This window comes from Corvus moneduloides, chromosome 2 (assembly GCF_009650955.1).
Source record: "Corvus moneduloides isolate bCorMon1 chromosome 2, bCorMon1.pri, whole genome shotgun sequence".
Taxonomy (NCBI): domain Eukaryota; kingdom Metazoa; phylum Chordata; class Aves; order Passeriformes; family Corvidae; genus Corvus; species Corvus moneduloides.
In genome coordinates this window covers 55744979-55770836 of record NC_045477.1, presented here as the reverse complement: position 1 = coordinate 55770836, position 25858 = coordinate 55744979, and the positions used below count along the sequence as shown (strand labels likewise).

General features: G+C 42.2%; 2 protein-coding genes across 3 annotated transcripts; one reads left to right on the top strand and one right to left on the bottom strand.

The window, feature by feature from the left end:
• On the top strand, positions 1-2978 carry NUDT15 (nudix hydrolase 15). The gene is made up of 3 exons (XM_032099757.1): positions 1-262; positions 361-551; positions 1108-2978. The coding sequence occupies exons 1-3, from the start codon at positions 108-110 to the stop codon at positions 1251-1253; spliced, it is 492 nt and encodes a 163-aa protein (XP_031955648.1). The 5' UTR covers positions 1-107; the 3' UTR covers positions 1254-2978.
• A 1553-nt stretch (positions 2979-4531) lies between these two features.
• Positions 4532-13865, bottom strand: MED4 (mediator complex subunit 4). 2 transcript variants are annotated; one of them, XR_004238265.1, is made up of 9 exons: positions 13723-13865; positions 11484-11550; positions 10963-11133; positions 10069-10126; positions 9030-9116; positions 8170-8301; positions 5976-6148; positions 5197-5361; positions 4532-4703 (listed from the first exon to the last, which is right to left on the bottom strand). XR_004238265.1 is itself a non-coding variant. In XM_032099755.1 (8 exons), the coding sequence occupies exons 1-7, from the start codon at positions 13863-13865 to the stop codon at positions 5976-5978; spliced, it is 831 nt and encodes a 276-aa protein (XP_031955646.1). In that variant the 3' UTR covers positions 4684-5196. The 2 variants fall into 2 exon arrangements, 1 of the variants encoding a protein (XP_031955646.1); XM_032099755.1 differs by lacking the exon at positions 5197-5361 and having other exon boundaries at positions 4684-5196.
• Positions 13866-25858: the final 11993 nt, after the last annotated feature.

Here is a 25858-nt window from a genome sequence, read left to right as displayed (position 1 = left end):
CCCCCGGGCAAGGGCCTCCCAAAACCCGGGCTCCCAAGCCCTGATTGGCGGATCCGCCCCCGCCCGCCCGCGGCGGGACGGAGCCTCGCCGAGCGCCCGGGGCTGCCATGGGCGAGGAGGCGGCGCAGCCCCGGCGGCCCGGGATCGGCGTGGGGGTGGTGGTCACCAGCGCCGCGCACCCCAACTGTGTCCTCCTGGGCAAGCGGAAAGGCGCGCTGGGCGCCGGCACCTACCAGCTCCCCGGAGGCCACCTGGAGTTCGGGTAGGAGCCCCGCGCTCTCCCTCCCCGCCCTGCCCTTCCGTGTCCTGAGGCGCCGTGCCGTGCCGGGCCGGGCCTTCCCTTCCCTTGCCCGCCCGCAGGGAGAGCCTGGCGGAGTGCGCGGCGCGGGAGACGCTGGAGGAGGCGGCGCTGCCGCTGCGCCACGTGCGGTTCGCGTCGGCCGTGAACGCGGTGTGCGCGTCCCAGCGCTACCACTATGTCACCGTGCTCATGAAGGGCGAGGCCGAGCCGGGCGCCGAGCCGCGCAACCAGGAGCCCGACAAGAACGAGGGTGAGTAATCATCTAGTTCCAAGCCCCCTGCCACGGGCAGGGGCACCTCCCACGAGATCAGGTGGCTCAGAGCTCCATCCAGCCTGGCCTTGAACACTTCCAGGGATGGGGCATCCGCAGCTTCTCTGGGAAACAGAAAAGCTGCTCAGGCAAAAGGACTCTGGATGTAACAGAGAACTTGTCTTTGTATTGGTAGTTTCTGCATGATCCATCCAGACTTGCAGAGGAAGAATTGTTGTATCACAGAAACACAGAATATCCCGAGTTGGAAGGGACACCCAAGCATCATCTTAATCCCATTCCTGGCCCTGCACAGGACAACCCCACCAATCCCACCTTGTGCCTGAGAAGATTGTCGAAAAACTCCTTGAGCTCTGTCAGGCTGCACTGTGGAGCCTGTTCCAGTGCCCCACCACCCTCTGGGTGAAAAGCCTTTTGCTAACATGCAGCCTAAACCTCCCCTGACACAACTTCATGCTGTTTCCTTGGGTCCTGTCTCAACTCTATACTCTGATTTTTCTTCCTTCTTTTTTTTTCTTTTTTTTACCCCCTACAGGCTGGGAATGGGTCAAATGGGATGAATTTCCTCCAGCAGATCAACTGTTCTGGGCCTTACGCTGTTTAAGAGAGCAAGGTTACAATCCCTTTACTGAAGAGCTGGATCATCTAAAGGGGTACACAGGAAGTCACCAATTAGAGTAAAAACAAATTGTATGTTATAAAAAACTAAAGGACAGACCTGCTTTTTTTGGTGTAGAAGAAAAAAAGATTTAAAGTGCTCACCCTGCCCATGTAAAAATATTACCTTTACCAAAGAAGAAAATACGAAATGTTTCAGTGCTTTTACCGTATTTCCAATGACGGTTGTCTCATTTCAGATCCACTTCCACGTCTAGTTAACAATTAATGCTTGCTTTTACAGAAAACTCAGTGTTTTATCTAGTTAATCTTTATATTGATGAACAGCCATTTGGAAGTCAGAACTAGCCAGGGAAGCTTACTCACTTGGAAGCAGTTGCAGCAAGAAAACTTACTTGTTTAAACCTGCTTTCCTGTAATATTGGACCGATTTTAAAACTTAGCTTTGTCTCTTAGCTTCAGTTATGAAGCTACTGCCATGAACAAAAGTTACATTTAATAGACAGTGTCTTTTTCTCCTGCAGACAGCAGTATATACTTGAAAATCAAAGGAGTATTATAAATGTGAAAAAATTGTCGTGACTTATTGCAGGGAATGAAAATTCCCTGACCCTTCTTGCCACTTGCTTTCACAAGAGAATTCTGTTTAGAGCCTCAGTTACATTGAATTTATCTGCAGAAATGTCTCAGATCTCTGCAGTTGGTCTGAATTTATGTTATTGAGCTCTTAAAATGGAGAGGTGCCTACTCTACTAGGCTGACACAAATCTCATTTTTAGATGTAGCTCCACGGCAAAGTCATACTTTGTGGCTAAAGAGTTGTCAGTATTAAACAGCACAGATGGGTGTAATTCTGTATGGCTACTGAGATTTGGTAAAATTGTAAATTTTGACTGATTAAATGACTCAGTTGTTAGTGGATGAAACTACAGTACCCAACAATACATACAAAACCAAGGAGTTCATATTTTTAATTTTTCTAGAATCTGTAACCAATCTTGATTATTTTCGAACTGTAAGTCACTAAGATACCAGCAATTAATTTTAGGATATAACTTTTAAAGAAATCCCTAATTCACTCATTTTTTTCTTGCCAGGGTTCTTTTAAAGCACAGCTCTTGTCTATTTCCTTTAGATATACTCATTGTACAAAAATGTTGTAAGATACCTTTAATTTCTTTTGAACAAAACACAGGCACAATACTGAGAGATTAAAATTGCCTGAAATTATGAATTGATTTCTCAGTTCTTAAGAGAAATCATCTTGAGGGGTTTAAAGCTCTTCCTTACTTTGTACACCCATTTTTTTAAACAGAGATGGCTCTTCTTGCTGAGAAGCAGACAGTGATGAGGCGTCAGGATGCTACTGCCCATGGCAGTCCTGTTAGAGTTTGAAGTATTAATTACATGCAACTTCCCTTAGGACAGGTACCCATTCTCTGAAGTGAGGAAAGATGTTACACGGCAGTTTTGAAATGGGAAATATCACTGAAAAGTCCTTTGCTACTGTACCTTTGTAAAAAGCTTATTTTTCTATTCAAAAGTAGAGATTAGCTTCCTGAAAGCAACCTTATGTACACTAAAAAATTATTCCATTCAGCTGTCAACAAAGAAGCTGTAGGAACAGTTGACAGATGTCCTGCCCATCTGTCACAAAGAATAATGAAGAAAAAAAAATTAAAATATTTAGTACAATTTTTAATTTTAGAAGGCATCTAGCTTCTGATGAGAAAACAGGAGCCACTGCAAAATGGTTTGTCATGCAATAAATACTTTCTTAGCATGTTTTGTTAATGGTTATATTCATTCTGTATCTTATAAATACACAAGTAGACACTGAAATGAGGACACAAACAGTATCTCCATATGTGAGCATTTCTCTATCCTTTTTAAGTGGACTGAGTAAATGACTACAGTGCATTACTGCAACCAGCTGTCAGCAATCCCCAACTTAAATAACTTTGTATGTACCAAACATTTATATTTCCCACCCCTCCAGAAAATTTGGTTCACAGCCGATTTTAGCTGCCAAGACTCAGTCCTTTCAACTAAGTCTTTACTTTGACTTTTGGTACTTTTGCTAAATAGGAAAATCTATTATGTACATATCTACACCACTGAGTAACAGAACACTCAGTTACCATTTCATGGTTCACTAAACTGCTTGTAACTGACAGAATTCACCTAAAATGGCATTATAGTTAGCCAGCATTGAGAAATATACTCCTGAACTGTTCATAGTTTGGAGCACTGATGCAAGGAAACTGATTAGGATGCATCTAATACCCAGAGTTTGATTTTATGCTAAGTGAACAGTGGGCAGAGCTGTTATCTTACCTATTTTTTAGATGTTGGTTGTTCCCATTTAATCCTTTAATAGAGTAACAACCCAGAAAAAGAAGTGGTCATTGCTTCAGTTCCATCTTATTGCCTGGAAACAATCACCCACCTCCACAATATTTCAGTTGGTGAATTACATGATACAGCCATAGAAGAGTTTTGGGTAGCCTGTAACACTACACTTCCCAGGAGTATTAATTATCTATTTTTGTATTTCGTTTCAAAAATGTCCTTGTAAGTTAGAAGATAAAAGAAACCAGTGAACTGTATCTGTGGGATGTGTTAAGAGAGGGGCATTTAGAAAGAAAATACCAATCCCATTATACAAAGCATTAAGAAACTCCATTTTGCAATATTGTGTATGATTCTGATCACACATGTTTTAAGACAAAAACTAATGTGACCAAGAAAAGGAGTAGGCAAGGTTAACTAGGATGACTGAGACAGGGCACATGTATTAGGGATTAATGTGAATTAAAGAGCAAAGACACTGGAGGTAAGCATCCAAGAGGAAAACACGATACTGAATAAAGGTTACAGTATGTATATATATTAATAACTTTAGACTGTGAAAGAGGTGACAGTTTAATAACTCTGAAAACACTTCTAAAAAGTACAGCTGAGACAAAACCAATTTCTCTGAAAACAAAAACCACTGCTGTTGAGAGTCTTTCTGAAGAATGGCTAAAAAGCAAAGGTCATGATGACATAGCGGGATTAGTAAAGATGCAGACTTGGCAAGGATACTAAATCCTTGTGCAAGGAGTTGTATAAACAACAGGATGTGAGTCCAGATAAGTAAGCTGAAAGAAACCATATGGAAGAGAAAAAGATAAGACCACAGTGATCTCATGGAATAGCTCCCACCAATAAGGAGCTCAGCTTTTGCAATATGTATGAGCTAATTAGTAGTACTATAAGTATGTGTAGATTATTACAATAAACGAGACTTGCTGACCACAATGCCGTGAGGCTTGTCTCCCGCGACTCCACCCAACACACTGCCCCCCTATTACGTGATTGAACCTGACTGAAGTCTTCCTCCTTTCTACATCCTTATGGGATTTGTATCCATGTTGGTCACAGCTGGCAGCATTACTGGCAGCAACATCTGGAAGACTACTTGAGCGAAGGAGGAATTACCTGATTCATCAGATACCTCCTGTGAGGAATCTACAAAATGGAAAGTGAAGAGAATTGTGATCTGTGTTGCAGGAAACCTTGCTGCAGGACAGTAACTGCCAGGAGCAACAGTTCACATGAGTCATGTAATTTTATCAGAGGGTTACTTAAGAGAAAAGCAGCTGTCATAAAATGACTCCTTAAGCAAAACAGAACAAGGACAGGAAAGCCAAGGAAAGTGCCTTTGGAAAGACAAAATAACATTGCAGCTGATGCAGGAAATGCAACTGCCAAGGTAAACTTGATCTGTTTACGTAAAAAGTAAACAAATTAGCAGGTTCAAAGAACTGAAAAACTTATAGATGACAAGAACAAAAAAAATCCTTGAGCACTTTGATCTGAAAGGAGCTAAACCTGCAGCATGCCCCAAAGCATGTGACCTCCAGAGTCCCAGGACGCTTAACCAAGTATTGGTGCAGCCTCGTGGGTGGGCACTTGCTGCCTCAGGGTCTGCCCAGCTTTGTGTGTACCTGGAAGGGCTCACCTGAAAAGGAAGGACAGGCTTTCCACTTCTGATTCCTCCTTAGCTGCTTCTAATGCTGACTGGCATTTTGCAAAGGGGAAAATGGAGTACAAACTTCTGAAAATCAGAATTCAACCACATATTGGGATAAAATGTGCCGAGTATTGAAGTTACATGGCAACTCATCTAAGATTCAAGTGTGGAAAACTGAAGTTAGATCAAAGCTGAGTTTATTTATGACAAATTATTCATTATATATTACAATAATTACAAACTCTTCTATTACACCTTATTGCCATATTTTTGTTCTTGATACAAAGATGATCAAGAACATGGATTTAGGCAGTAACAAAAAAAGATACTAAAATTACAAACTTCATGTCTCATTTCTGTAGCATAGAAAAGGCTATCATCAAAAGAGTAAAGTTACTAACAAACATACAAGGGGATTCCCCTTACACCTTTTTTCCCAGGAACTTATGTCATCTAATGTATAGTAAATACATATATAAATATATATTTACACATCTCTTGCAAACATACATTTACACAATCACTGAAAATCTGACATCTCTCCCCCAGCAGACAGCTCCCAGTCATTTCACTTGAACATGTAATGGGAAAAAAACAAGTCTATAGTCCATGGTTTTAAATTAGTCACCCTATTTCTGAGCCAGCTGTTATCTTCTCCCTACACAGGGCTGCTGGTATAACAAAAGGATATTGCAGTTTGTGACAAACAGCATCTAACCTACCTTCACCACAGGAAAGGTCTACTAGGGATACTGTCCCTCTCGTACCTAGTCTGAGTCACTGCTGCTGCTTGAGGAGTCTGTTGACATAACTTCTACATCATCTTCATTCTCTTTATTGTGTCCTGGAGGCTCCAACATGAAATCATTACTATGATTAGGAGGTAGCATGTTCATTGACATATCACTTGACTGCCAAGGATACTGAGGAGCAAGCACATCTGGGAAAAAAGTGGCATAATCAAGCAACTATCAGTTTTGTATGTTGACAAATTTAATAAGACAGATCAACCAGAACTTCAATTTAAAATCAAAACAAATATTAAAATATTTTCTGAATTTTGGACAGATTAAACCCTCCAGTAACAGCTCAAAAACATCTCATGATAGAGCAATTCTGTAACTATAGAAGTCTACTCTGCCAGAGAGGCCCATTTATGTAGGGGGCTCTTAATAACTCATATACAGAGCTTTTCACCTTCAAAGCACAGTTTGAACTGACTTAGCATTCACAACTACAGGGAGTAATGAAAATTATCACTGTCTGTCAGTATGCAAAAATAGATAAAAATGTAAGAAAAAAAATTCAGGCAGACTATAAAAATTCAGAGAAAAACTCTTTATCCAAATATGCCTTCATTTGAACGAGCTGAGAAGGGAAGCCAGTGTTTTACAGCATGTGGCCATGCTTCAATGCTAGAACCAGTCTGCTGTTAAACCAGGATGAATGTGTGTGCTAAGCAGCCCCAAAGTTTGGAGGCTACCAGGCAGCCCAGCAACTGGCTTGCACATTCACTAAGGACTCAGTAAATGGACATCTCTGCAGGAGTCTCCAAAAGGACTAGATCCTGTAATTAGCATTCTCAGGACATGCCTCCACACACCAACAGATTCAGCATCCCTACACAAAATGCTGAGGCAGCCTCAACTTTCTTGTAAATCAATGTTTCCCTCTTACCTTGACAGTCTAAGTTATATGAGGGTTTAACCTGACAGAGGAGCCCAAGACCCAATTAAGAACTTAACTGGAGGAGTTTAAATCCCACATCTTCCAGCTTCTCAAGGAAAATTCCTAAAATTCCTGAAAATTCCTTTCTGTTCTTACAGAGACAGCACTCAAACAGATCAAGTCTGCATCCTCTAAGGCAGAGGAGCCAGCCAGAATGGGCTCTACCAAAACTTACATAAATAATGCTCAAACTCCATTAGGAAGTCACACCCTTAACATCTCCTCTGACCATATTTCAAAAGAACAGAAAAGGTAACGTGGGCCATTCCTCAGCATTTCCCTGGTGGGTTGCTATGGACAGATGTCAGGGTCCTACTCCCATTCAGCTCACTGACCCATTTTACCTGAGGCCAGAGGTTTACAAAGTGAGATGATGCAGAATTTCAAGTCACTTCCTAAGAGTGACAATAGGATTCAACAGATGATCGGAAACGCAAAATCCAAATTTACTATTTCTCCAATGGAGTCGCAACAGGGGTTTTTTAACAAATTCAGCATCATACTTGAAAACAAGCCTTCCATAATGCCTGATAGTGGCCTAACAGATATGTAAGAACTGTTACAGATCTCCTATGAAGCTAAACTAAGAATTTTTCCACCATTTAGTCTAACCATGGTAGATTAATGCTGCACAGGTACAGAGGAACTGAACTCTTGATTCGATTACTGTAATTTACAGCTAAATTCAATTTTACCATGAAGGAATGAATCCCACAGAAGTCAGTGGAAGTGCCCATTTCACTAAGCAATTAAGGGATTAAAACTTGATTCCTACACTTAATGTACTATCTCAGCAGTTGTCCCTTGCCATGTCTTTTAAATCCAGAACTTCTAAGCATAGACTCAAAGAAAGGTAGGGGATGACAATAAACTGCCTTTCTTCCAAATACAGCTTTCACAATTCCATGCTTTGTCATCACCATTAAGTAAAAGTTGCTCTGAAAGTGCTTCTTTCTAATATGACTGGAAATCACTTAGTTTGTTCATTTAAAATATGTGAAGGTAACTGAGTTTTGTTTATATTGACTTAGTTGCAGTGTCCACAGTTTAGCATGAAAAAAAAATTATGAAGTTTCTAATTAACTCTTTTTACTAGGTCTTCAGTGCTAGGGAACAACATTAACCATAATTTTCACTGCTTTATCTCTGATTTGCCTTTGCTAAGGGAAATGTATAATTGCTGTGACTCTATAAGGAATAAAGAAAAACAAAACAAAACTGAGTTTCACTTACCTGGCAGTCTGCCTGCTGCAAGTGCATCTCCTGGTAAGTGTCCATTAACTCCATTGGTGGATGGGTTGTTCATCTGACCCAAGAGACCACTTCTCATTTCCAGGTCTGTAGGATATGGCCTACGTGGGTCTCCTTTAAGAAAAAAAGGAGAAAAAGAATGCTTTGAAATATTTAACAACTGTCTTGCAGACAGTAGTTTTAGCTTCAGTGCCTACTTTAATGACTAAAAAACTCCATACTCTGGTTGCTTAGATAAGCAACAAGCATCACATCTGTTTTATTAAAATCCAAGTCTGTCTTTCACTTAGACTTTCTTTGTTCACTCAAACTTGTCAGAAGCAGCATATTAAAAAAAAAACCCAAACAACCCACAGCAACTAAAACCAAAAAACCCCATCATGTTTAAAATATATCTTTGCTCTCCCTGCTACTTCATGGCTAAACAGCAAGAACAGGAATTGGATCAAACACATTTTCATTTTGGACAAAGAGGGTAGTAGCCCAAATTGAAACACGTCATGATAAAAGTTCTGCTTCTGACTCCACTGTTTACTAACATTCTCTGAAAGAATATTGTCAGGGGCAAGAGGAAACACAACCAAACACATAGAAAAGCCTTTAGCATGCTTGGCTTTGACTTATAATCAGGGGGAACGCTCGGGGAAAAAAGCAAACAAAGGAGAGCAGAGGAGGCCAGTCTGTTAATGAAAGCAGACAGTTTCATAACCTTTTGGAGATGTGTGTGAAGTCCACTGGACTTTGGATACCCATTTTTGTTGAAATATTAGATGTTAACAGCTGAAAACAATGTTACTCTAGTAAACAAAAAAGAAATCTAGTGCCATAAACACAATAGTTACCTGGTACCCATGTCAGAGGGGCACAAACAGCATTGCTAGCACTGATCCTATGGGCATATTTAATTATTTCTTCAGAGGAAATGGCACCTGGAAGAACGGAAAAAAAAAAAAGTCCCTGCATTCTCAAGAGATTGCATCATTATTTCAGAATATTGGACACCAATATCTAAAAGACTGGGAATGTGATTTTGCCAAACATTAAGAGCCTGGTTGAAATCCAGTAACTGTTTAGAAGATTCTCAGGCTATGCAAAGATGAGCTTTGCAGTGAACTGATTTTACAGACACGAGTGCAAAACACCTTCAATGTCAATGGTTCTCCAACCTCATGAAAAACACAATCTCTTGAACATGTGTATTTGACAAGCACAATTCCTAAAACTTCAGCTCCTGCTTTATTATAGAATTTTCTGCAGGAAAGAAGGGGTTTTTGTTTGTTTAGTAATTATAGATTGCACCCAGAGGAGTCCTTCCAAATATGTGCCTGTACTATATTAATAGAAACTTTATGAAATTGCTTGATTTTCTAGATGAAAGAGGCATAACAAAATGATAAAAGACATTGTAAAAAAGAAACCCAAAGAAGATGCCTCCCCCCCTCAAAAAAAAAAAAAAAAAGGTCGTTTAGCTTGGTAAATGCCACAGAATAGCAGGAATTGCTACAATTACAATCTAGTATCACAAGCTAGTCAGTCTTTCGAATACAGGGCATGGACACACAAACATTCTCTTCCTTTCCTTAATAAACCTCCTGAGGCAATTTGGTAAGGCACTTAGGTAATCAGAAATACTATTATCAGTCCAAGAAGACTGCTGAGACACTTTCACATTAAGATATGTTTGCCACAAAAAAAAAAAAAAATCCTGCCTTTATTCTGAGGAAATGGTTATAGTTTCATAATGAAATGGAAATTTGTGTACACATGAAGCATCTGAAATCTGTGATAGCAGAATTAACAAAAAAAAAGGCCCAACTGGAGCTCACTAACAACTTTCCTTAGAACTGCACTTATGTAGTATGTACAAGCATGGATACTCACCTTTTCGTGCTTTTTCAATTGATTTCAATTTTTCCTTTGCTTGATAAACAGCTGTTGCCTAGTTGTAAAAAATAAAAACCCACAAATGTTGGAATTGTAAAAAGAAGAAAGGCCCGGCTCCGGCGGGGGGAGAAAATTGCAGTCCAAAACCAATGTGGTTGGTAAGAGCAAAACTCCGTTTATTAGCAATCCAAAGGCACTTAGATAGTATACCAGCTTGTTAACTCCTAAGTGGCTTAAAACTTATCAAAGCACATTTCTACTTCTACCTAATTGGACTTACATTGGCAAGCTTCTACAGTTATGTTATGATTAAAAGAATTCAGAGTTCAGCCTCCCCTTCTCTGGGTCTTATCTGAACAGCTGCAAATCTTCAAACTCCCTCTTTGTTCCCAGCCCTGTTTTTTCTTCACACAAGAATTTTCTCATGGAGAGTTTTTCTCACACACAGGCCTTTTGCTTACAGGCCTATTGCTACAGTTCTTTTATTGATCCCATAATTCTATCAATGATCCATGCCCCTGATCCTTTAATAATTGCAACACAAAAAGTAAACCAAACCTTCGATGCATCTCTAATTTATAAACATCTACATAAAGTCAGCTCTCTGAATAAATCCTTCCATTTAATTACATTTTAAGAGAGAAACTATTCCATGAACATTTTCAAAATACACAGAAATAAAGTAGGTTTAGCAGAAAATTAGCATTATAAAAAAACCTTAATACCACGATAACTAAACAGTGTTTGACTACTGAGAAAAAACCCAAACGACTAAGCTCTTATGAAGTTTTAAATATTTAAATCTTCTCAAACTAACACAACACCATTTTGCCCAGAACCACCTTTTCTACAAGTAGATGCTCAAAAGCAAACACATCATTATGAACTTACCAGTATGTGCTCTGCTTCTTTTAGCTGTTTCTGCAGCTGCTGAATATCATTATCCCGCTTTTCTACTACCTTTTCTAAAAGCTGCATTTCATGATGGATTTTTCCCTGATCAACTGCCAACTTCATTAGCTCTTGAAACTCTCCATCTCTCTGAATCAGCAGTTCCAGGATCTATTAACAAGAGTTTTGTAGAACTTTTAATTTGGCTAGAGTAACAACACACCCTCAGTCGTGCTACAAAGAAGAGCAAATGGCATCCATAGGACTATTTTTGTTTGAATGAAAAACGAAACAAAATTTCTTCCTGTTTGCAGAAACAGCCTATGAAGCATACAAAAAGTGAACAAACAACAGGAGAACCAAGAATGCCTTTGTAGCAGGGCCAAAGCCCCATCATGACCATTAGCTTGCATATAGGCAAGGACAAAGGGAGAAAGAAATAACAAACAAAAGAACAGAAAAAAAATAGAAGTAAAGCATTATGCTTACCCAAAGAAACACAGTTCAGAAAGTCAGCTTACCTGGCTCTCCTCTCCTGGTTGTGGAAGCTTTTGGTTTCTTGAAATTGCCAAAATTTCAATTAGTTCCCTGAAAGGAGAACTCCGTTTGCACTCTTTTCTAGGGCGTTATCGCATGAAGTCATCCCAAATTTACCAAACTACTGGTATCGTTACAAAACTATTCATGGACCTGAGTGTTTTGTATTATATAATACACTGTGGGCAGGGATTTTTCAACCAATAAAGCACATTATTCTCTTTGTTATTTGAGCTCATGAAGCACTCATGTATTTGAACTCAAGAAATGTTCTAAGTGCCTGTTAAACCATAAAAGACATAAGCAGAAGCTGAGAGAAGAAACAGCATAATGAAGTGCATTCATACCCTTCTTCTACTACCTTTGTTCGTTGTAAGAGGGTCTTCACCGTTTTACTTCTCTGCTTTTTCTCCGTTTTTTCCCAGTATACTTAGTTTAGAGCAATTAAGTCTACACTTTCAAATATCTCCAGAGCCTGTCATGAAACTACTTTTACAGCAAGTATTTCCACAATGGCGTATTAGCTGTGCATCAAGTACACAAAAGTATTTAAAAAACCTGATAGTATTCTGGTGCTAGGCTAGAAGTGCTCCTCAAACAGACCTCTTGATCATCCTTCCAGATACCCAGATACTCTGCCTCTGTTCTGAAAAACCAGCAAAAACCTCTGGGTACCATGATGCAAAAAGGCATTTTCTGTAAATTCAGCAAAGTTATGTGGCTTCTAAAGCTATGAATGGCAGATCAACCCTATGCATGAGTAACTGCCTATCTGGAAACACTGTCCTTGGAAGTACTGATTCATTGCTTGGTCCAATGTAAGCAGCTCAGTGTGAGTAATACAGCAGTGGGGCCAGAACCTCACAATAAAAACAGATTATTTTTCAAAATGTCAAAAAAACCCCCAGTAAAGCTCTAATCTTGGTCTAAGTCTCTCAGTCACTCCTGAACACTACTATGATTTTAAACAAGTAGAGAAGGAAGAAACTTGTCACTGTTGCTAAAGCTTTATTCTACCTGACCAACACTGAGCAGTAGAAAATAAAATCTGTTTTAAGTAGGTCAGCTACCACCATCAAGGGTGATGTCATGGAGGGCTGTAATTCTACCCTGTGTTATGCACAATGTAGATTCAAAACTATAGAAAGGCTACAGATTAGACATGTTGCTTAATTTTTGCCTCTACCACCAAACCAGTATCGTGACCAAGAAAGGCCTAGCTCCAGGGTGCTGCAACACTTTGCTGATCAACAGGAAGATTCACTAAATGCTGAAAAAAATAGTAATTTAGATAAAGAACAAGTTTGTTTTCATTTTTCCATAAACACATGTTCTCCAGCAACCCTTACGTCACAATAAAATCTGTGACTGAGGATAAAGCTTAACCAGACACAACAAGAGCAACTCACCAATACCTTGTCCTACTCTTGGTAATCATTGAGGGAGCAAGCCACAGGGACAGCACAGGTTATTCCCTCTGAAAATGCTTTCCTAAGCTCCTGCTCTCCCTGAGGTGTGGAAAATAATTAGGAACTAGCTGAACTTCACTGCCAGCTGTGCAGTGTAGTTGTCAACATGGTTGACAACTTGCATGGAGATTACCAGTCTGGACTCAAGACCGTGGACTAAGTATCTGAGCACTTCTGTGACTCTGAAGACGAGCTCTGCAGCCTACTTGGAGTGAATATAGCACTAATACAGGCAATGACCAGGACAGCTTATGTCATGCAACACCATCTACGTATTTCTGACTTAAGCATAATTTTTAGTGACTAATAAAATGCCTAAGATCGGCGTGTGAGTGTGCACTCTACGGGAAACGCAGGTGTCAACCAAAGGAGAAAGGCAAGTGGGAGAAAAAGGAAGCGCTCCTTCTCTCTGAAAATGGGAGGCGAAGCACGACCGATGCTTTCCCACTGGGATGAGCGCCGGACAGCAGCGCGCAGGGCCGGGCCGAGCCCCCGGCGCAGCACCAGCCCCTCTCCAGCAGGAGCCGGCCTGAGGACGGCGGGAGAGCAGGAAAACAAGAACCCGAGCCGGGCTCGTGTAAAAACGTGAACTCCGCGGTCCAGTCGGGCCGGCCCCTCCCATCCCAACCTCAGGGACTCCCGCTCCTCCCGCCGCCCCCGCCGGAGGCTCCGCGCACGCACCGCGCCGGGAGCCCTCACCCCGCCCCCGGTGCTCCGCCGCCACCCGGCGCCGACGGGAGGCCGAGCGCGGTACCTGGCCAAGAGCTCGAGATCCTCCAGCGCCGCCAGGAGCCGCTCCCGGGTGCTGCTCCTCTCCCCGCCTCCCCCGCCCGCCGTTGCCCCTGCCCCTGCCCCTGCCCCTGCCCCTGCCGCCGCCGCCGCCGCCGCCATCGCCATCCGGGCGCGGACCCGAGCGGGAACCGCCCCTCGGGAGGCGCGGGCAGGCGCGCGGCAGCGCCCCTGGCGGCCGAGGGACGAGCAGCGGCGCTCGGCCGCGTGCGCATGCGCGGGGAGGCGGGCGGAGGGCGGATCCCCTCCCGGCGGCTTTCGGGAGCCGTTCGGGGGCGGGAGAGCAGCGGCGGCTGGGCGGGGCTCGTCCCCGCGGCCTGTGGGTGTGAGGGGAAAGGGGGTCACGTCTGCCTCGTCGAGGCCAGAGGTGCGTCTGTCAGCGCCCTGTCTTGCAGCCGGGTCGCTGCACGAGGAGCTGCGCTTGTCGCTCTTTTTGAATCACAGAATCATTTAGGTTGGAAAAGATCTCTGCGATTATCGAGTCTGAACAGCACCATGTGAACTGGACCACGGCACTAAGTGCTACGTCCAGTCTTTCCTTAAGCACCTCCAGGGACGGTGACTCCACCACCTCCCTGGGCAGCCCATTCCAATGTTTAATCACCCCTTCTGGGAAGAAAGTCTTCCTGATGTCCAACTTAAATCTTGCCTAGTGCAGCTGAAGACTCTGACCCCTCACCCTCCTATTGTTAGTTACCGGGGAGAAGAGGCCAACTCCCACCTGGAAACAACCATTCCAGCTGGAATGCATTTCCAGTCCCCGGGTCTCCACAAAGAGCCTCCAGATGATACTGATGTATGCTAAAGACACAGAAAACTGGCTGCAGGTAGTGTGTGCAACTGAATTACATCTTCGGGGGCTTAACTCAATTTTTTGAGAGTCATGGTGTCCAAAAATCCCTCAGGTGCCTTTGATTAGATGGAGGATGAAATCACAGAATCAGAGAAATGGTCGGGTTGGGACCACAGAGGGTCATTTGGTCCAACCTCCCTGCTCAAGCATGGTTTTCCTAGAGCACATTGCACAGGATTGCATCCAGAGGGTTCTTGATATCTCCAGTGAGGGAGACTCCACAACCTCTCTAGGCAATCTGTTCTAGTGCATGGTCACCCACACAGTAAAGAAGTTCTTCCTTACGTTCAGGTGGAGCTTCCTGTGTATCAGTTTCTGCCTGTTGTCTCTCGTCCTATTGCTTGACACCACTGAGACGTGCCTGGCTCCATCCTCTGACAACCTCCGCTTTAGACATTTATATATGGTGTTTTACTGACAACCAAAGAAGGTTAAATGCCTGATACTGAAAACATAACAAAAACCTGAGCTTTAAATTGGACCAAGACAAGGGTTTTGCCTGGGCTGGCTGTCCCATACATGCCTAGAGGCAACATTGACCTCCTGACACTGCCCATGCAGACCTGTGTGTCTGTGAAGGCTGAAGGCAGCTTGGTATCCATCACAGACCTCTACACACAATGGCCAGGGCAGATAACAGGCACAAATCTTGACGCCAACCCTGGCAGTAGTTGAGTTATAATTTAAAAGTACTGTTGTGTTGTGGGCATTTTTTAATGGTGCTCCATATGGGCTGGTGAAATGGGCCTCTCATTCTGGGTGGGGTCGCAGTGAAGCCAGTGGAAGTTTTTTATATTCATGAAAGTTTCAGTTATGTGGAAAGACCCCGAGAGGCCAGGGTGGAGGGAAGATGAGGGAGTACAGAGTGAGAGCTAGTCTGGGGCCGGGGTTTATTAACCGGGGCAAGCACTGCCACAGAACCACAGGGAGCCCCAGACCCCATATCCTTCTGCTGTCAGCAGGCAGCTGTCAGTAAACAGCGATTTTTTTCTCCCCTGATTAGAGAAAGGCCTAGATGAGCAATAACATCCCTGACTGCTCTGGTATTTACTCTGATTATCTGTTACCTTCTGCAATGAGTATGTTCCTGAGAAATTTACATTTATTTTAAAAAGAAAAAAAAGCAAGAAACTCATTAGTCACTGATTCTTTGAACTGTGATTTAAATAAGCAATTCAACATTATGAGATTTGTGATAAAGCAATGAGATTTGGCAACTCTGAGAAAAAAACTTTGCCAACAGGAGTTATTTAAAATTCATTTGCAATGCCCAACAACTCTCAACATTCTGATTGTAAATAGTTTGGGAATTCTGTTTAAACTGCATACCAGATAAAATCTCATCAAATAGGTCTGCCTTTTAAATAAGTTTTGCTTGCGCTTTTTTTCCTCCTCTATTTCCTTGCTTTTGTTCAGGGAAAGATGTAATCAGTGATGCTGTCTGGTTGTGCATCCAGTTCACTGATTTGTTAGTGTCTGTACGGGTACATAAACAGAAAGAAATAGCAACTTCAAAAACAAAGCAGTCCTTCTGCTAAATCATTTTTTTCCTCATACTCATTTTGACATCTGAATTATTTAGACCTGAAGTACTTCTGATATATTTCAGAGCAATAATGCTGGTTTCGCTAGAGCTAAAAGCTCGCAGCATTAACAGGACACCCAAAGTTGACAGGTATTAATATCAGTTATAGGAGATTTCTGTAGGCTGATCTTTCGTTCTCCTTGTGCCCAGGAGCTTGTTCCCTCCCTTTCTCCTGACAGCAGTACTACTCCCAAAGGGCCAATACCACCCATATTTCACTGGAGCAGCCACCCTTCTCTCCCCACTTCTCAAATTTCTGTCCCTCTTCCAGGCGACATAGACAACTGTCTACTTTCTGCTGCCCAGTCCTTTCCTTCTTGCCCTGGCGATGCAGTCATGGCTGGAGAGTGCAGTGGAACAGGCAGAGACTTAATTGTGCTCGTGCCTCTGTGTGGGAGGACAGGGTGAGACCAGAGGTACTAGGGAATGCCTGCCTGTGCCAAGACACAGAAAGTCATTCAGACCATGTCAGAGGGATCATCTCCTTCAGGACAAAGGGAAAGGCTGGGTGAAATGGGCTTGTGCCCCAAACTTGCCCCATGGGATGATTGCTTTAAGACCAAGTGAATAATTTGCTGAATAGACTTCTGAAATATTTGCCTATAAAAACAACAGAGCCTCTGTTCCCCCAGTGTTGGTTCCTCTGTTCCCTCAGTTCTTCAGTGCTCTTGGCCTTCTTTCCCCTGGGTAAACTTTTTTCATAGTTGTGTTGGTTTTCAGCCAGATCTGCTTCTTTAAAGATCATGCCCCTCCTGAATAACTAAGCATTGTTCCCAATTTTTTCCAGTAGTCTGAGAACATTTTAGTTTGTGTGCCATACATGGATCTTTGCACAGTGAGTTTATTAGACATTTCAGAGCTCTTTCACTTCAGATTGTCTATTCGATGGCATACTGAATGTATTGTTAAGAACCTGCTAGCACAAGCAAAAATAGCTTATTTTACCTTGTTCGGTGGAGTCTTTTCTCTTCCAGAATGGGCCTTGAAGTGATGATCTGCAGAGCAAACTGATTCCTCTAGACAGGTCTAGGAACAGCTGATCTGATCTAATAGTTCACCAAGAAGCTGAGATGTTGCTGACTTCTCATGTCCCAACTGCAGATTTTCACCCGCCCTTAGCTCCTCCTTGGTGTTTGCCATATGGTCCACGAGCCACTTCAACTCAATAACCAGACTGAAGAATATTTAATTTGGGAGAGGGTGTTCATTTCCTTCTGTGTTAGAGAGTGAACTCTAACCTCATCATATGGAACCATGCCTTCAGAGCGTGGCTTTAGTTACAACTTATTTCATGGGACTGTGGACTAGTGCTGAAAAGTGAAGTCTTCTACCTCTCTTATTCATAATTCAGTACAATTCAGACCTAGAATTCCTCTAGTGTAAAGCCTTTTCTTCCAACATAAGATTGTGATTTCTTAACTTCAGGTATTCCTACTTTACTTCTCATGACCTAGAGGATCACTCTAGAACTTGGAAGCTGAGCTGTAGAGAAACTCGCCTAAGAAGGCCAAAGCAGATCTGTGTTTCAGTTAAAATCTGTGGCTTTTCCAAGCTACAGTGCTTTTCAGCTCTCTTCTTATTTATACATTCCAGGCACTAGACATCAAGTGTTCAGTTGGCAACTGTTGGATTTGCCACACCTTAAAAAAATTAGGAAAAATACTGACTACAGAAGATACATAACTCCAGAAGGCTCTCAGAACCATGTGTAATAAAGCATTGCAATGACTACAAATAAAAAGGCAGGAGGATAAGCAAGGAGAGCAAGAAGGGAAAAGGACAAAACAAATACTGATTTTCACTTCCTCTAGATAAAGTAAAAATAAAATCCTTTCTGTCAAATATCAACTAAAATAGAAATCAAACAGCTTGAGCACTGCTTGGAAGGATTTCACAGCTGTACTTTGGTCTGTGAGGATGAGAATAATCATCCCTCATTTATCAAGATGTCTTTACACCATTAATATTTTGAAATGTGTCTGATAAATCATCCATTTCTTATTGCTATTTAAAAAGAAATTTCTGTTTCCCTGCACACGTCTGTTGGATAGTGATTTTAGACCAATGAGATAAAGGAAATGAAAAAGGTGGCTTTGCTTAACTGATGTAATTTTAGAATGGGTTAAAGATGAGATAAAAATAGATAATACTATGAGCCAAAACTTATTTTTTGGGGGGAAGGAGTGTGAAACACTAGTACATATGGCCAAAACCAGAGTTTGGTATGCCATTCCAGACTGTTTCAGCACAGAATTAGCTCTACTTTGAGCTATATTAAACTGGAGTTACACTGATTTCTGCTGGTGTAAATTTGGGCACAGAGCCCTCAAGACAGGAAGTCACCCAGGCAGAAAGCAGTCCTTGCTTTCAGTCTGCTGGAGGGCTTGTGGGGACCAGTGCTGCCTATGAAGTAGGAGGTGTTGGGTGGGAAAGAGAACCAAAATTGGCCCTGGATAGTGAGGGGAGGGGAAAAAAAAGAAAGAGAGAAAAAAGAATGTCCTTTGAAAAGGAAAAGCTTGTTTGACAGCTTGGCCACTAGAGATATTCACACTCCTGCCAAGTCTTCCCATGAATAAAGGAAAATTTGGGGGCAATTAAATAAGAGATTTTTCCCTCACCAAGCTAAAAGTTAATGCTGACTACTTCATGAAATAAAACATCCAATTAGAGATAATGAGATTCCTGGGGTAACCCCCAACACATAGTAATTTTGAGTCTTCATTAAGTTAAACTTGTTTATTTGGAAAAAAATATCTCATTTTCCTGGTGACTCCTGCTGTAACCTGTTTACCAAAAACTACTGGGACACCCACACAAGGTTCTGTAGAAGCCAGGCTGAAATTTAGAGTTGTTTACTTCCCATCCCAAAAAAATCCAAGGGCTATGATGACAGCTGCAGTCCCAGCTCTCCCACATGCTGAATCCCAGCTAGGCTGATGGGAGTGGTAATTTACTTAGAATGAATCTCTTCCCACATCTCCCTCAACGTTTTATTGTGCCCCATTGCCTGCTAAAGATAAAGCTGTCATCTCTTCCCATTTACACTGGGTCACCTGTCTTTTACCTGGGTGAGTTCATCTTCTAATCTCCAAGATGCTGCTCAGATTTTCACCTGCTTAATGCAACTTCCAGACAGGTTTTCAAATACCTGCAGCTGACGTCAGCATCAGCTTCTGTGCTGAGATTCAGAAAGAGCAGAACACCAGCCAGAAGCAGAGGTACCTGGCTTAAATTAGTTGTGAAGACTGAGTTCTAGGGTAAAGATAAAATGGAAGATTTATTTAGAAACCTACATGAGCAAAAATGAAAAAAGTGGTTTCTCTCCTAGCAGTTGGAGATGGGCAGAGGTAAAACTCCTTATGAAAGAAAAGTCTTGGGAGAACTGAGGAAAGTTTTTACTGGCAGCTGAGAAAACAGTATGATATACTATTCCAAAAGCAATTACAGAATGACTTGTACTCAGCAGCCAAATAGGATCCCATGGGACATTCTGAAAACTAACAAACTACTAACAGTAGTTCACATGGTTCCATGTGAATTGAGGGGAGAGTTCATAGCTATTACGCCTGGGAAAGAATACAATCAGTAGTGCTCTGTCCTTTGTGAAACAGGCCTTGCACAGATCTCTACTTCAGGGCCCTGCCATTTATGTGGATATTAACATATCATGAAGAAAGAAACTCTGCTGTCATTTAAGTGCTGGCAGACCTATTATGTCTGTAGATGAGTTGTTCAAGGGTTAGTGGTAGGCCAAGTGAAGAGCTGTTTCTGTAGTTTTGATCATCCACAAGCATAGATACTGAAAGCCCATTAAGAAGACATTCTTCAGTAGTGACTCGTGAATGCTTTCAGGTGGCCAAGGGAGCTCTTTAGAGGGTCACCTTATCTGTTTCCAAAAAGGATGAAGCCACTAGTGCAACAGCATTGTCATGAAGAATCAGAGACCATATCTCAAAGGCCAGGTTGGGTGGGGCCCTGAGCCACCTGATCCAGTGGAAGGTGTCCCTGCCCATGGCAGGGGGGTTGGAACTAGATGGTCTCTGAGGTCTCTAGCAACCCAAACCATTCTGATTTCTAAGATAATTTCTTTGTTAAATTCACACCAAACTCCCCTCCAGTGGAAAAATAATAACTACAGTTCATGTTTACTCATATCTCATCTCCTTTTTAGCTCAGACTGCAACTTAGTACTGACATAAGATATCAAAAGCCATGCAGACTTACCATGCCACCTTGTGCTAGATAGGTGGCAGTCGATGAAAGTAATCTGACAACAGTTCATACATGATTAAGATAAATGTATCCCTGATATCCAGGGTATTTTGAAACTCTTATGGGTTTTTTACCTGTTTAATATAAACTTATTGTGCTAGGACTTGTTTCTTGTGCCTTGTAAGGGCACAGAACCTTGCTCAGCTCCATGCTGCCTGTCAAAATTTCATATGTTATGCAAATGACAATGCCAGCGTTGGAAAATGCTTCGTTAAAAGCTGCTTTGTAGGCATGAACTCGAGCACATAAGGCATATATGCAAAATGCACACTGGAATACAGAATATGAAAAGCAACCAGTGCAATCTGTCACATCTTTGAAGACCTTGAAAAGTGTCATGACAGGAGAATAATTTACATGTTTTCATTTCTCTTAACCTCACCGAATTAGTTTCATAATGCTTGCCTTGCCCTGTCCCCATCCCAGTAAGAGCCGTGTAGTCATTACAGTAGGAGGGAAGGTGGCCAGGCTGGGATCGCATGTAATTCCTGTCCCCAGGTGCTTCATAAATGACACTTAGATTATCTGGTAATAAAGTTGGCAATGAAAAGAATGCCATAGGAGTGAGTTATAAGCATTTTCAGGTAGTATGGCAAGAAGTTCACCTCAGGGAACCCTCTTACTTAGTCACTTGCTTCTTCCCCCACAGTATCCCTTGCGCTTCTGAATCTCACTTGTCTCTGATTTTGTTCTGGTTACTCAGGGCCTGAGTCATACACCTTGAAATAACAGTCACCCTCATTTCCAAATTCAAGGCTCAAAGACACATGAACAATTATGGTACTTCAAGAAATTAAGATCCAGTTTTGTCAAGGGTTGACCTTGTGAAGTGCTGAGGGTTTTTTCCTCAGTTCAATAGCATGCCTCTCCCTGTGTTTAACGCTGGGCTTTGGGCTTGTTGCTTGCAATTAAGAACATATTTAAACTGTTTGGTAGATTGTGGCCTGAGCATACTGTACCTGGCAGATTCCTCTGTCTTGCAGGACAGAGTACTTGAGAACACATTTGTGCTAGGACTGCTCAAGTACATTTTTTCTAGATGCTGGTAACTCTATCCAAGCCAAGTGCTTCTGCCTTCCAAGCTATTAACATTTTGTCCTTTAAAACACAGTGTAGTTCTACTGTTCTTTGAGCACTTTCACAAGACGGAATTGCATTCAGCATGGATGCAGGCAGGATGTTTATGGAATTGTAGGCAGTTGTATGAACTATTTGCGTTGCTTCTGATTTGACCATTCCACTGTCACAGCAGAGTATCCTTCTGCAGTCAACCAACAGCTCCAATTCGCTACACAGCCAGTGTAGGTTAGAAGTTAGTGCTGGAGATGGCACTATGCTGTGTTTTTTCCTCACAGCACTGACTGTACCTTTCTGTTACGTGCCAGCAAAATCAAAGAATCTCATGGGGCAAACACCAGCACGTAGGAGTGCCTCTGCAGTAGTCCCAAGTCCAAACACATATCTGGTATGTCAGGGTGAGCTTTGGGTGTGCACTAGTCTATCCTTTTGCCTCACCCACTTCTTGGCACCTTTGATTCATGGGGGAAATACACTCAGGCCAAAAGGCAACCGTGGCACATTCCTCCAGACCCCCAAGCAAAGAACATAATGTTGGTATTCCAGACATGCATTCTGCATGTAGCAACATATCTTGTGTTGGTTTAGGGACTTTGGGCCTTCTTTCTCTGTTAACTCACAGTACCTGTCTTTATATAATATATAAATATATATAATACAAGTTTTAAAATTTATTTTTCGGGAAACAGGTATTTCATAAACAGGCTTGCTTTTGTCTCTATGAAAAGGCTATCCTATCTCTATGGGATGTCTACTTCTCTCAGGCTATCAGATGCTTGCAAAATTGTCCCTTGTTTGTGAGAGACCCACACAAAGCTCCTGGCTTGTGAATTCACAGGTGCCATTGGTTCTGTCTTCTTCCTAGACAGTTGCCTCTCTCTTACGAAAACAGATAATGCAGGTACTAAGGTGCAGTCTCAAAACAGAAGACCATGCCAGACTCTGCAGAGATAAAATCCTAAATCCATAATCCTTCTTCTCACCAAGCTCCTCTTCCTGGCCTGAACATAGGTGCCGAGAAAAAAAAAAAAGAAATTATGAATTAAATAGTAGCTTAATGCTACAGAACTTTGTGAACTAGAGGAGGACTCAACACAGATTTTTAAGATTGTTTATGCAAGGAAATTATATTGAAATTCTGTTCAGACATAAGCAGTTAGAAAAGGTTTCAGAGTTTGATCAATTCTGCCATTAAAACTTTAAAATATTTAAACCTTAAATTTTTTGCAAAGACTGTGGTTTTGCCATTTTTTTACTATGATTTTAGTGTCTCTGTTGCAGTCCTTATTACAAGTGTTTGCTGTTAATCTCACATGCCCAATTACCTCAAGGCTTGTTTTTATGAAAACAAAATGCTGTGATTTGTTTCAACATCTGAACATCAGCAGCAGGTTAGCTGGAGAAGCCATGCAATGTCCCTAGTTTCAGACTGACCTCTGGCAATCCTACCTCCTGCTGAAACAACATCTTTTGTTCACTTCCAAACACCTGATTCACACTAATTTTCCAGAAATAACAGTATGTAGGAAGGGAATCTAACTCTCAGTCATACCCCATTTCCTCTATCTTTTGGAGAGATGACAAGCTTCCATTAAGAGGAGGAGAATTGAAACAAGTCCTTTCCAATTTGAAATTTCACACATGTAGAATATGCTAACCAAAGTTTGCTGAAAGTAAAATGGAAAGTGATGCGGAAGCTGAAGTAACTGCACGTGCTATATGCAAAGCCAGACTGTGAATGGATTTCTTGAAATATCAAATTTTAACTGTAGAAAAGCTGTCAGAATGCATCACATATGAACACAGAAAGAAATTACAGTCTGCAGGCAGATGAATATCTGTGATGACAAAAACAGCCCAACTGGCATGTAGAGGAATGCTTGAAGCCTCCTTTGTTATGACTACAGTAAAAATACACATCTATTTTCCTAGAATAACAAAGCATTCATTCTCTTTCCTGCTTGGAGCTGTTGGGCATCTGCAGCATGTTATTAGCAACTGTACAAATGTCTTGTGTTTTAAAAAATCAAAGAATTTAGTAAGTAAGGAGAATTAATACCTTGCCTATAGCCTTGCCCCTGGAATTATGTGGTTTGCTTTGAGGAGTCACTGGATTAAAAAACTGTAATCTATGCTGAAAGCAAGGACTGGTACCCAAGACTTCCATTTCTCAGGGGAGCACCTCTATAATTAAGGTACAGAGTTGGGCTTCCTGTTATTGCTTGTGCTTTTCCTGGTTTTGTGATTCTTCATTGGTTTGGGTTTTTTTTTGTCTAGAAATCTCTGCTGTGGGTGGGAAGGGTCATGCATCTTAGCCTCCTGGCTCTGTCTTAAGAAAGTCTCCTTTTGCGAAGGGAACTGCAGGTTTGAACAGTGTCCCTCTGAGGAAAACCCTGGCCTCTTTTTGTCTTTGACTGGTGTATTGGGCCTGACTGAGATAAAGTTCATTGTTTTTCTTAGCAGCCCTCACAGTGCTGTGGTTTGCATTGGTAACTGGCAGGGTGTTGATACCACACCAGTGCTTTGGCTGCTGCTGAGCTGCACTCTCCCTCTAACATTCCTTCCCCCATCAAGGGGCTGGGAGTGGGAAAGATCCTGGGAGGGGACACAACCAGGCCAGCTGACCCAAATTAACCAAAGGGATATTCCACACTATATGGCATCAGCTCAAATATAAAAGCTAAGGGATAGAGGAAGAAGGGGAGCCATTCGTTATTCTACAATATTTGCCTTCCAGAGAAACCATCACATGTGCTGAGGCAAAAACCTTCACTTGTTTGGTTTTCCTTTGCTTTAATAAATTGCCTTATCTCAACCTACGAGATATTTTCCATCCTATTCTCTCACGTGTCTCACTAGGAAGGGGAGCAATAGAGCAGTTTAGTGGACACCTGCCACCCAGCCAAGGTCTAAACACTACATCATTTTATTTCCTTTCCTATCTATTCCTTTACCTTCATTTCTTGATTTCTCGCTTGATTTCCTTTCACAATTTTTTTCCATGAAAGGAAATTTCTCATTTCATTTCCTTTCATGAAATGAAGAATTTCACTTCATGAAAATAAATGAAATCTTGAAATCAGAGAATGAAATGAAATGGAAATACAGGGAAGGAAATATAATGACATGAAATGAAATTGGAAAAACAGAAAACTCTGAAATGAAGTGAAACCAATGAAAAGGAATGGAAAGGCAGGAAGTGCATCGAAATGAGCGAAAACTTCATGACATTATTTTCAAAGAAACCTCAAGATTTCATTTCATGAAAGGAAATGAGAAATCAAGGAATGAATGGAAATTAAAAGACATGAAAGGTAATATAATGGCATGAAATGAAATTGGAAAATGCAAAAATTCTGAATGGAAATGAAATCTCAAGGTTTCTTTGAAAATCATTTGTTGCGGTTTTGGCTCACTACGATGGTCTTCCTTTCTCGTCCATTCCATTTTGTTGTTTTGACTTTACTTCAGAATTTTCCATGTTTGACACTTCATTTAATGTCATTTGTATTGGTTTTGCATGGCCTGGTTTTTGGTCTTGGGGAGCCACAGACGTGGCTTCTGACAGAAGCTGCTAGAAGCTCTAACCATGTCCTGCAGAGCCAATCCCTGATGGCTCCAAAGATGGACGTGCTGTTGTTCACAGCTGGGCCAATTAGAAATGGCAGTAACACCTCTGTGATAACATATTTAAGAAGAAACCTAAACAAAGGTGGTTGCACAGTTTTAATTTTGACTAGAGAAGAGCTGAGTAAGAACATGTGAGAGGACAACTCTGCAGACACCAAGGTCAGTGGAGAAGGGGGGGGAGGATGTCGTCCAGGCGCTGGAATCGAGATTCCACTGCAGCCTGTGGTGCAGCCCATGGTGAGGCAGCTGTGCCCCTGCGGCCTATGGAGGATCCATGGGGGGATGCAGAGATCCACCTGCAGCCTGTGGAGGAGCCCACGCCGGAGCAGATGGATGCCTGTGACCTGTGGAGACAAAGGCCCAGCTCCCATGCTGGAGCAGCCTGTCCTTGGAGCACTGCACCCCCTGGAAGAGTGACCCACGCCACAGCAGTTTGAGGGGGACTTGCCCATGGGATGGACTCAAATTGCAGCAGGTCACAGGGAGCTCCTGCTTGTGAGACGGAGTCACATCAGAGAAGTTCACGGAGAACTGTCTCCCGTGGGAGGGACCCCACAATGCAGCAGGGGAACAACTCCTCTCCCTGAGCAGTGAGAGAAAAACCACAGGTAATGAACTGACCAAAACACCCATTCCCTGTCTCCCTGCACAGTCGGTGGGAAGGAGGGAGGGGTTGCGGCTAAG

Coding starts and splice junctions, on each gene's coding strand:
- NUDT15 (XM_032099757.1), top strand. CDS start 108: ATGGGCGAGGAGGCGGCGCAGCCCCGGCGGCCCGGGATCGGCGTGGGG. Junction 263..360: donor GGAGGCCACCTGGAGTTCGG/GTAGGAGCCCCG, acceptor GCCCGCCCGCAG/GGAGAGCCTGGCGGAGTGCG. Junction 552..1,107: donor GGAGCCCGACAAGAACGAGG/GTGAGTAATCAT, acceptor TACCCCCTACAG/GCTGGGAATGGGTCAAATGG.
- MED4 (XM_032099755.1), bottom strand. CDS start 13,865: ATGGCGATGGCGGCGGCGGCGGCGGCGGCAGGGGCAGGGGCAGGGGCA. Junction 11,134..11,483: donor AACCAGGAGAGGAGAGCCAG/GTAAGCTGACTT, acceptor TCTTGTTAATAG/ATCCTGGAACTGCTGATTCA. Junction 8,302..9,029: donor CCCTCTGACATGGGTACCAG/GTAACTATTGTG, acceptor TTTTTCTTAAAG/GAGACCCACGTAGGCCATAT.